At 47.3% G+C, this 12,145-nt stretch overlaps 1 protein-coding gene across 1 annotated transcript; it reads left to right on the forward strand.

Moving 5' to 3' along the window:
• The first annotated feature begins 432 nt into the window (after positions 1-432).
• On the forward strand, positions 433-4,737 carry SF3B4 (splicing factor 3b subunit 4). The gene is made up of 6 exons (XM_036098376.2): positions 433-570; positions 1,021-1,149; positions 1,406-1,948; positions 2,274-2,480; positions 3,960-4,133; positions 4,325-4,737. The coding sequence occupies exons 1-6, from the start codon at positions 537-539 to the stop codon at positions 4,510-4,512; spliced, it is 1,275 nt and encodes a 424-aa protein (XP_035954269.1). The 5' UTR covers positions 433-536; the 3' UTR covers positions 4,513-4,737.
• Positions 4,738-12,145: the final 7,408 nt, after the last annotated feature.

Consider the following 12,145-nt stretch of genomic DNA (forward strand, 5'->3'; position numbering starts at 1 on the left):
TCTCCCCTGAGGAAAAACGAAACGCCTGAAGCCCAGGGTGGGGCCGAGGCCGCAGCTGCCCAAAGGCGGCGGGCCAGGGTGACGGCTCCCTCCGTGACCTAAGACAGCCGAATCCTTAGGATGGGGGGGGCTTCCTCAGCACACCCTTATCCGGGGAACAAAAGAAGGATCGTTTGCCAACAAAATATTTTTAAAAAGTCAAGTTTTGTTCTTTTAGCTTCCGAATTTACATTTTTGGGAGCACTGTGATCCTTTAACGCCTAGCACTGCCTTAAGAAGGTCTGGGAATTTCCATTCCGCCTTCCTCGCTTTGATCGCTCGCAATGGCCACTCCGCACAGGACCAAGAGCCGGAGAACTGGGTCCCACGAGTCGCGTCTTCTCCACAGTTTCTAAGATGGCCGCGGCCACTTCCGGCTCCTCCCCCGCCACGGGCCCGCCCACCACACTCACGACAGCCTTCGCCCCGGAAGTGGAAGTAGTGACTGCGGTCAGAGGGCGGGATCGCTGCCTGGAGACGGCGGGAGCTCTTTCGCCATGGCGGCCGGGCCGATCTCCGAGCGGAACCAGGGTGATTGGAGGGGGAACCCGGAATGGGCCCAGGGGAGCTGGGAGGCCTCGACTAGGGCCAGCAGTGTTTTCGCCGGGTCTAGAGATCCGATTCCCCCGGAGGGCGGGAGACCGGCTGCCGTGCCTGCTGGGGGCGGGGTGGCCGGGTGCAGGCTGAGGCCTGTAGGTGTGATGCTCTCTGCCCAATCCCCTCTGCCTTCTCATTCAAAAAAACAAACGAGCAAACAAAAACCAGAAACAAAGCAGTTGACGGAGAATTTGCAGCAGAACCTTCGGTTAGACTTAAGGTTCTCTAGTTCTGGAAAGAGGGAGGTGTAAGGGCTTAATCTAACTTTCTTTTTTTTCCCATTTGCTCGTATACCCCATCTCCACTCCCATTTCCCCGCCTGTCACCTCCTTGTTTCCTGTCATTATCTCATCCCTGCCCCAATCTCCTGCTCCTATCCTCCAGATGCCACTGTCTACGTCGGGGGCCTGGACGAGAAGGTTAGCGAACCATTGCTGTGGGAGCTATTTCTCCAGGCAGGGCCAGTAGTCAACACCCACATGCCAAAGGATAGAGTCACAGGTCAGCACCAAGGTGAGTATATGACAAGAGGTGTGTTTACGTATTGGGGGGACAAACTGTGCCTGGAGGATTCCAGCAGTTTTCGTAGCTGTTTGGAATGAATCACCTGCAGGTTCTTCCTTTTAAGCGTAGCTCACAGTTTGCTTCTGGAACCATTCTCAGTTGAAGTGAGGTTGTTATTTCATGTTCTTTGTGTTTTGGAAGGTGAATGAGTTATACCCAATTTTGAATCACTTAAGTTGTTAATCTCCACTCTTCTGCTTCCCAGGCTATGGCTTTGTGGAATTCTTGAGTGAGGAAGATGCTGACTATGCCATTAAGATCATGAACATGATCAAACTCTATGGGAAACCAATACGGGTGAACAAAGCATCAGCTCACAACAAGAACCTGGACGTGGGGGCCAACATTTTCATTGGCAATCTAGACCCGGAGATTGATGAGAAGCTGCTTTATGATACTTTCAGCGCCTTTGGGGTCATCTTACAAACCCCAAAGATTATGCGGGACCCTGACACAGGCAACTCCAAAGGTTATGCCTTTATTAATTTCGCTTCCTTTGATGCTTCGGATGCAGCTATTGAGGCAATGAATGGGCAGTATCTCTGTAACCGCCCTATCACTGTGTCCTATGCCTTCAAGAAGGACTCCAAGGGTGAGCGCCATGGCTCAGCAGCTGAACGACTTCTGGCAGCCCAGAACCCACTCTCCCAGGCCGACCGCCCTCACCAGCTGTTTGCAGATGCACCCCCTCCACCCTCAGCCCCCAATCCTGTGGTATCATCACTGGGGTCCGGGCTTCCTCCACCAGGTAAAGCTTTTATTCAAAATATTTTTGTCTTGGGTTTGGGGTGTGGTGGGGGTGGGGCAGGAGGAAGGATAAAGAACTGGATAAAGGGGGACGTGGAGTCAGTAGGTGATGAGAAAAGGAGTGAGGTATGACAGTTGTGGTGGGGAAGAAAGTTGTTGACTTGAGGAGGCTGAAGTTGTTCAGAGTTGTCTAGTATTGCTTCTGACTTTAGAGAGCCCGGAGGAAGGGAAGGGAGTTTATCTTGCCTGAAGAGGCCAGATTGAACAGCCTTTCTAAAGACATTCTCTCCTTACTATCATTAACTCTTCTTCCATTTCCTCTATAGGCATGCCTCCTCCTGGGTCCTTCCCACCCCCAGTGCCGCCTCCTGGAGCCCTTCCACCTGGGATACCCCCAGCCATGCCCCCACCACCTATGCCTCCTGGGGCTGGAGGACATGGCCCACCATCAGCAGGAACCCCAGGGGCTGGACATCCTGGACATGGACACTCACATCCTCACCCATTCCCACCGGGTGGGATGCCCCATCCAGGTGGGTGTTCTTTGCTGGGGAAGGGAGGGATGAGCCTAGTGGAGGAGCTCTATTGCCACTTATGGTGTTGCCCTTGTCTCTCAGCAATAATAATAATGGATAGTCCCAGAGCTCTACTTTTCTGCAGACGTTAGTTTATAAAAACAAACACAAAATACTGCTGTCTGTTTACTTTAACAACTACCACCCTGTCTCCATTTCTTGTGTAAGTTTATCCAAAGAGTATTACTGTGCTTGCTGTTTTTTCCCTTTAACTTTTACTTCATTTCTCTCCTCTGACTTCTCTCCCAAAGCAGTAACCTAATTGTCAAATCTAGGGGGCGTTTCCATTCCTTATCTGGTTTGCCCTTTGGTGTACCTGAAGCTGGGCATGTCATCCTTTTTGAAAATCTTGTCCCTTGGTTTTTCTGGATTCTTCATCTAGGTCTGATTCATTAATCTTAGCCACCTTAATAGGCGTTCTTTCCCCCTCTCCATGTAGCTAGGTTTTTGTATTTGGTTCTCTTTTCTGCATAGTTCCATGACTTGTACACTGATGCCTCCTAGATATGTGTCTCTGGTCCATGACCCTTAATCCTGCTGCCTGATGGACAGCTCCACTTTTCTAGCCTTTCCTTCAAGCCAGTTCTTCCTCTAGTATTCTTTGTTTTCAGATGCTTAATTCAGAAATCTGGGAACTATTTTTAACAACTTGCTATCACCCCACTCTAGATACCAAGTCTTATTAATATTTCTGGCATTGGCCCCCACTGCCAGTGCCCTAGTTCAGGCCCCCTCAGACTCATTATTTCACACCTAATTTATTGTAGTAATTTCCTAACATTTTGACTCCAGTTTCCCTGTTTTTGATCCACTTGCACAGAGTAATTTTTCTAAAACACAGATGTTCACACACCCTTGCTCGAAATTCTTCTGTTGCTCCCTTTTACCTACAGAGTCAAACTTGTCACCATAGCATTCTAGGCTTTTCAGGATCGGTGCCTGCCAGTTACTCCCATGACTACATGCTGCTCTTTATTTCTGAGTTACTGGTTTTCCCTGAACATACTATGCTGTTTGATGCCCCTGTGATTTGCACATGCTAATGTTTCCTGCCTGGGGTGTTCTAGTCCACTCTCTTGTCCACTTGAAAAATTCTTACTCATTCTTTAAAATTAGATCTTTACTCAGTGTCTCTGCTACCTTCCCACATCCTGTCAGTGGAGTAATCACTCCATCTGTTACATACTTCTGCAGCACTGTTACAGCGTTTAAATCATGGAAGGAGCAAGTGAAGTGGGTGAGCAGTTGATTGGGGGGGTAGTTGATTTGTTTGTACCCTTGGAATGGGGTTGAGGATAAAGGCACTTTGTACCAGCCTTATTTTCCGTACTTCTGATGTCACTTCTTTCTCAATTTTGTTCTCTTCTTTCCTCCATTTTCTTTGCTCTCTGTATTCCTTTTGTCTCCTTTCTCTTTGTGTTTGTTTTGTTCTCACAGGGATGTCTCAGATGCAGCTGGCCCACCATGGCCCTCATGGCTTAGGACACCCCCATGCTGGGCCCCCAGGCTCTGGGGGGCAGCCACCACCCCGACCGCCACCCGGAATGCCTCATCCTGGACCTCCTCCAATGGGCATGCCCCCTCGAGGGCCTCCGTTTGGATCTCCCATGGGTAAGTAGGCTCTAGCCACCTTCCTCATCCTCGAGTATCATAGTATTGCAGCTTCCTTTGTCACAGCCCTGTCCCCTGCCCTTTATTTCCATTTCTGCTCATGGTCTCCCTGTCGGTGCTCTCCATACATTCACCCAACATCAGCACTTCCTATTTCTTGCCTCGACTGACTTTTCTTTTTCTTTGTGCAGGTCACCCAGGTCCTATGCCTCCACATGGGATGCGTGGACCTCCTCCACTGATGCCTCCTCATGGATACACTGGGCCTCCACGACCCCCACCCTATGGCTACCAGCGGGGGCCCCTCCCTCCACCCCGGCCCACCCCCCGGCCTCCAGTTCCCCCTCGTGGCCCACTTCGAGGCCCTCTTCCTCAGTAATTTCTCGTTCTCTTGCCTCCTGTTCTATCTTCCCAATATCTTTTCAATTCCTTGGACCAATCAGAGTTGCGGTAGCTCCCTATGGCTAAGGCACTAATCCCTCTCAGGCCTTTTTTTTTTTTCCCTTAAGTGTAATGTTTTTCACAGGAGGTTTTATTTTTTTTCTGTGTTGGTCCTAAGTGTTTTACAAATGCACAGAGAAAATAAAACTAAACTCCTTGTTTATTCTTCGTGTTGTTTTCCCTGGCAGAGTAACTTCTCTCTTTTCTCTAGGAAGAGAGAGGTCAGTATGTTGGGAGAGGAATGGTAAGGTAGGAGTGAGGATGCTTAATGGCATTTTTTTTTTTTAAAGATTTTTTCATTTATTTGACAGAGAGAGACACAGCGAGAGAGGGAACACAAGCAGGGGGAGTGGGAGAGGGAGAAGCGGCTTCCTGTGGAGCAGGGAGCCCAATGCGGGGCTCGATCCCAGGACCCTGGGATCATGACCTGAGCCGAAGGTAGACGCTTGACGACTGAGCCACACAGGGGCCCCTGCTTGTTGCATTTTTAAAAGGCTATGTTTAGTTTATAAGCTGAGATCCAGTAGCCGTGACACAAGGTGATTGTGACCATGATGCGAGGACAGAAGTGAAGTTCCTGGAGATAGTGCTGGCAGAGATACGAGGTAACGTGCACAAAGCCACCTGTCGCAGCACTGTATGTAATGACAGTAGGCTGGAACAACTCTCCTGTCTGTCGGTAAGGAACCGGTTGAACAAACTGGTAAATCTACATAGCAGCAATAAAAAGGAGTGAGGAAAGACTACGTACTGTTATGGAGAGCTCTCCAGCATACATCAAGTGAAGAAAGTACCAGAACAGAATGTGTAATATGCTACCTCATCCAAGAGGTGGTACGTGATCTATACATTTGTATTTTAAAAATAGATAAACCAAAAATGAATGGAAATTGATATCACTGGGGTGGGACAATATGGAGGGAAGCCAGATTTCTCCAAGCATAAACTTGGTTTCCTTTGACACCGTATAAATAAATGTCTTACATAATTGCAAAACTGTTGCAATTGGAAATTGGGACCGTAGGAACTCAGTAAACCTTCATTTTCTTTCATTCTTTACCTTCAGACATCATGGATAAGGGATTTGGATCTTATTCCTATTTTTTTTTCTCATTCTCAGTCCTTCCAGACCTGACTTCCATCCCATTTAAATCTGTGTTCAAAGACTTAGAGTAATTAGACCAAATCCAATGGCCTTCTTTCTGTTCTTTGTTGCATTTAATCCTCTGATATCGCCCTTTTCCTAAAGCTCTTTTTCTGGTTTATGTGCCTGTGAACTTTCCTGAAGTCTAGGCAAAAAGTGAAAAAGGTGAGCCTGCCCCTCGTTCTCTTGCATCGTTCTCGTTCACGTAACCTGATGGCTACGAGACCTCCGCGGGTGGCAGCTGAGTAATACAAAGACGAGCAAGGCGGTTCTGTTCTGCTCTTACCAAGGGAGTAGGCCGACACCCACGAGATTATTATGAAACAAAACATTTTGAGAGCATGAGGAAGGGTATCTAACTGGGCATGAAAGTCCACGAAAACTTCCTGGGAAAAAAGTGATACATTTGCATGTAATCTTAAAGGAAGGGTAGAAGTTTGCCAGGGGGTGAAAGGGCAGCTCATTCCAGATGGACGGGGTGTTTCTGAGTGGAAGCAGAGATTGCTGGATGGCACAGTAGATAATGCCCCGGATTGGGTGTCGGAGCTAGCTGGGGGGCTCCCTGCCCTTTGTCCCGGGGCGGAGAACCTGCTTCGGGCCAGAAGCTACTGGCTCAGGAATTCTTGCCGTCCAGGCTCTGCTTAGCAGCCCAAAGTGCTGAGGGAATTCCCACGTGAGCGCCACTGTCACGCACGCTGTTTGCAGGAAGCTGCTGTCCACGAGGGGAAGCCACAGTGGGAATTTAAGCAAGGGAGTGACAGGTTTGCAGTTTGGAACGGCGGGAGCAGTGGGGAGAAAAGGTCTGAGAAGACTGGGGGCAAGGTGCCAAGTTGGCCATTTGGCAATAATCCGGGTGAGCGATGAAGTCCTAAAGGAGGGCTGTGATTGGAGCCGGGATGGAGAGGAAGGGATATGTCGTCGGCGAGGTAGTTAAAGGGCAAAATAGCAGGATGAGGAGTCAGAATGGATGTCGGGAAATGAAAGGCAGAGTGGAATCAGCACGAGAGTATGCGGCAGGAAGAATTTGGGGGAGCGGGATGGAAATGGTAAGTTCATACTTTTGGGTATGTTGGCTTTGAGGTGAGTTGACACAGCCAAGTGGGGTCATCTAGCGGATAGTTGTCAAGATTCGGCATGACTTTTCACACGGTGGATGGCTAAGGAGGCCAGGCTTCTGAGTCGCAATGGGCTTAATGGACCTCTTCATTTCAACCAGAGCTGTGCTCCGCAGTTGCTTGGCTGCGGTGGGAAGCGGAGGTCCCGGCGCTGGGAAGGCGGCCCGGCCAGCAGCTGGCTCCCCGGGGCCCCGGGCGCAGCGCCAGGCGGTGCGAGGCTTTGCCTCAGCCTGCGTGTCCTTTCGGCCTCCACGGCGTCTGTCCCCTGAACTGACTTCCAGCTGACCCTCCGCCAGGGCGTCAGGGACGGCTACCCTGGAGCCCATGATTTCCGGCTGGGTTTTTCACCTAAGCGCCTGCGTGCTGTTTTCGGCTGTTCCCTGAGAGACGGCGCGCGGACGACTCCACAGCGTCACAGAGCGCGTTCGTGCCTTTGCGGAATTCCCGCCTTCTCCCCGCCGAGCCACCGTTGCCTCAGGCGCTCACGCCCACAGTCTCTGCGCTCTCATTCAGTCAGCACTAACCTCCAGCCGCCGAGTTTGACTGCCCCCCCCCGCAGCTCTCCCCCCCCCCCGCAGCTCTCCCCACCAAGCCCTACCCACCCCCAGCTCTCCCCACCGCCCCCCTCTCCCCCGCCCCGGCTGTTTCAGACGCCTGACTACATTGCTCCTACATTTCCTTACCTCACTTCACACATCTGTTTGTTACCAAACCAGGGTTTTTCAACTACTTTTTTTTATTATTGCCCCCTCCCACCCCCACCACGAGACATTGTTTTCAAATTACCCTCCCCCATGCATGAAATTTTAATATCACAGACATGCTGTATATCTGTTTATGTACTAGGGCCCTTTGGGGGGGACACAAACCACTGTTGTAGCTAAGATTCCTGCCGCCCCAAACTAGTTTTTGACCGCTGGGCGGGGGGTGATGCCACCCCTATTAAGAATGCATGCTCTAGACCAGGGGTCCTTAATATTTTATGGGCCACAGACAGTGCTTTGAGACTATGACAAAAACTATGGACCTTACCCAAGAAAAAGACATATTTGCATACGTATCCAATATCCTGAAGCAAAAATTCCACAAGGTTCATGGATCCCAATCTAAGAATCCCTGTTATTACACTGAACCCTTAAGGAATCTCATTCTTTTTTTTTTTTTTTTTAAAGATTTTATTTATTTGAGAAAGAGAATGAGATAGAGAGAGAGCATGAGAGGGGGAGGGTCAGAGGGAGAAGCAGACTCCCTGCTGAGCAGGGAGCCAGATGTGGGACTCGATCCCGGGACTCTGGGATCATGACCTGAGCTGAAGGCAGTCGCTTAACCAACTGAGCCACCCAGGCACCCCAGGAATCTCATTCTATGAAACTATCTCCCGAGAGTATTGGAAGGTGCCTGGGATATGCAATAATAATTGTAAAAATAATAACAGCTAATACTTACTGAACTCTTACTAATAGGCCAGGTCCTGTTCTAAGGCCTGCATTATCTCCATTAATCCTCATAACAATCCCCTGAGGTAGGTTTTGTTATTACCCCCATTTTAAGATCAGGAAACTGATACTAAGTTACTTGACCAAGGTCACATGCTAAGAAATGAGAGATGCAGTAATTGAACGAAGATCTGCCTGAACCCTAGAGCCAATTGCTGCAGTTATATTATACTATATACTTGTTGAATGAATGTTTTCCTTTGCTACTTGTCAGGTTTTTTAAAAAAAGATTATTTATTTATTCATGAGAGAGAGGCAGAGGGAGAAGCAGGCTCCCCGAGGAGCAGGGAGCCTGATGGGGGACTTGATCCCAGGACTCTGAGATCATGACCTGAGCCGAAGGCAGACGCTTAATCAACTGAGTCACCCAGGCACCCACTTATCAGCTTTCTTATAAGATATTCCCTCTTTAACCGGGTTATAAACTCCTAAAGGACAGGAGCTTTTTTTGTGCGTCACTTGTTAGCATCTCTCCCTGGAACTTTATGGTATCTTAGAGGTGCTGTCATTGACCCTGTTTTGTCCCTTTACTCTCCCCATCCTGACAATCTCATGTGTTTAGAGTGTGGTGGGTAGAAGCAGTGATGGAATGCAGGGGGGCGGCTGATGTGAAGTAGCCAATTTGTTGGGTAAGTGGGCAAAGAAACTGTACCAGGAAGTTTTATAAGGCAGTGGTTAAAAACCCTGGAAGGCTCTAAAACCCAGAGCTATGAAGCCAGAGACCTAGATACTGTATGAATCTACTTCTATGAAACTCTAGAAAAGACAAATCTAAGTGTATGGTGACCAAAAGGAGATCAGTGGTTGCCAGGGATGGGGATATTGACTGCAGAGGGGCAAGGGCATTTTCGGGGGCAAAGGAAATGTTCTTGATCTTAATCAAGGGGGTGCTTACATGGGTGTTAAAACCCATTGTTAAATTAAAACCCATTGTTAAAACCCATTGTTAAATTAAAACCCATTGTTAAACCCATTGTTAAAACCCATTGAACTGTATGCTTTAAATGGATGCATTTAAAAAAAATTTTTTTTTAAATTATTTATTTATTTATTTATTTGACAGAGAGGGAACACAAGCAGGGGGAGAGGGAGAGGGAGAAGCAGGCTTCCCGCCGAGCAGGGAGCCCGATGCGGGGCTCAATCCCAGGACCCTGGGATCAGGACCTGAGCTGAGAGCCACCCAGGCACCCCAAATGGATACATTTTGAAAGCATCAGGGCTCTGAGTCTATATTGCCTAGGTTCCAATCCTAGTTTTGCCACTTCTGAGTTGTGTGATTATATCAAGTTACTTAGGCATTCAGGGCCTCAATCTCATCATCTGTAAATGGTGATTATCTCATAAGGTTAATGGGGAGGTGGGTTGAGTAATGTGGTCAATATAAAGTGGTCAGAAAAGTGTCCATGTCAGGTAAATGCTCATCATCACCACATACCCACTTACCACCTCCTGGGCCATAGTCTTATTTCCCCCTCTTAGTATAAGCTGTTGTGGAAAAGAGACAAAACATGGGGCAACTCTCAGTAGGCAATTGACTTATATTCCTTCAAACAAATTCTTTACCTATTAGTTCAACACTCATATTTAGTAGGAGTAAGCAGACATTTATCACAGGCACTAAAGGTAATAATCTTTAACCTATTTGGAATGCTCTTTCATTAAGTGTTTACTTAGTGGATCCCGGGGATATAGCAGTAAATATGCCAGAGGAGGTCCTTGCTCCCTTAGAACCGACAATCTAAGTAGGAGAAGGCAAAAATTAAAAAAGTAAATAAATAAAAATACTAATTTTATAGAGGGATATCTTGTAAGAAAAAACAATAAAGCAGGATGATAGGATAGTGACTGCGAAGGGGGAGGGTCAAGAGGCGACTTTTTAGTGAAGGCATGCATGATACGGCAAAGATCTGGGAGAAGGGAGTCCTAGGCAGCGGGACCCCCCAGTGCCAGGGTCCTCTGCGGCGTCTGCACTGGGCATGTTGTGGGCACAGCAGGGAGACCAGTGAGGCGGAAGCAGAGATATGAGGAAGAAGGTTGGGGAGGCAGGTGGGGCCAGATCCCACATGGCCTTTTAGGCCTTGATTAGGAGTTCGGATAGAATTCTTCATACAGTGGGAAGTCACTGGAGGATTTAAAGAAAGGGGAGTGGTAAAATCTCGTTAAAACTTTCTCTAAAAATTGCAGTTTAACATATTCAGAAAAACACATAGGTCTTAAGTGAATTTTTACATATGTACTACCCCCCACAGCCCTTTAACCACCCTTTAGATCAAGATGTTAGTACATTTCCAGCACCCAGAGAGCTCCCTTGTGCCCCTTCACAGTCAATTTCCACTTCCTGGTGGTAGCCTCTACTTTCTCCATCACTGTAGATTAATTTGCTTTTCCTTGAACTTTGTATAAATGGAATCATATAGTATGTATCTTTTTGGTCCAGCTTCTTTTGCTCAGTCTTTTGTTTGTGAGATCTTTTTATCCCGTTGCATATAGTATTTCAGTCTCTTAAAAATTTGTCATGTAGTATTCCCTATATGAATATACCACAATTTGTTTATCTAAGTTTAAACATTCTTTGGCTGATAGACGTTTGAAGTTTTTGAATATGATGAATGAAGCTGCTAGGAAAATACCCATGCCTGTCTTTTTTGTGGGACATACGCACTCATTTCTCTTGGGAGAGTATCTGCTGGATCAGATTTGATTTTAGAGGATCACTCCGACCACTGAGAATAATGGGTGGTCAGAAAGACCACAGAGCAAGATTGGAAGTAGGGAAATCAGTTAAGAGGCTGCTGTGGCAAAGGATAAGATGATGGTGGGTTAGACTAGGAGGTAGTGGGGAAGTGACAGATTTCAGGATATATTTTGAAATGGGGCCAATAAGACTTGATAGAGAAAGGAAACAAGGATAACTCCAAGGTTTCTGGCCTGAACACCTTGGTGAAGAGTTAAGACCTCAATCGGAAGTTTGTTTACACATACCACATTTGAAATGCTAAGGAGGTATCCATGCAGTGATATTGAGTTGACAGATGGGAGATTTTGAATTTGGGCTTGGTGGAAAGGTCTGCAAGTCCAAGACTATCTGAGCTGACAAGTGAGGATAGAGCAGGTGGAAGGGGGAAAGGGGCCAGGACTGACACCTTAGGAACTCTTATGTTAATGGACTCAGCAAAGAGACAATGAAAGAGTAGCTGGTGGGGTGCATGGGTCTGTGGTTCCTGGGAAAAATGATCAAGTCTCTCCTCAGAACTGGAAAAATATATACAACCTTTCTCTCTATGACTATAGGATTTCTATTTTAGCAAGTAATGGATGAGTGGAGAGTATGCAAAGTCACCTTAAAGAGAAGAACCAGCTCCCTGCCAGCAAGAAGATTTGGCTGTAACCTAATTGAAAATATGAACATATTTAAATAAAGAATGTACCAAGCTGAAGAGAGGTCAGCAATGGAAGCCTAGTAAAGGGAGAGTCCCTGAGGCCCATGCGGGCACAGACTTTCTAAATACCATCCTGGAAACAGTGCTTTAGCCAACAGAATTAGAGTAGTCCAGGAGTTATTGGCAAGGCTGCCCATAGAATAGAGATGGGGGTGGAGAATTGTAGCCAAGAAGAGTTTTCTGAACCCATTGGCACGACTCCTTACTGGGGATGGCCAGATGCCATTAAAGATAAAAATATTCCTGTTCAGTTATGTCATTGTGCATTTATATGTTGACATTCTGATTCTAATTTGGCTTAAAGAAGAGAATGTGCTGGATATGAGTCTGAGCAACAGCAAAATTTCTCATGGTAAATTAATACTTCTGTATCATG

Source organism: Halichoerus grypus, chromosome 5 (genome assembly GCF_964656455.1).
Source record: "Halichoerus grypus chromosome 5, mHalGry1.hap1.1, whole genome shotgun sequence".
Classification (NCBI taxonomy): domain Eukaryota; kingdom Metazoa; phylum Chordata; class Mammalia; order Carnivora; family Phocidae; genus Halichoerus; species Halichoerus grypus.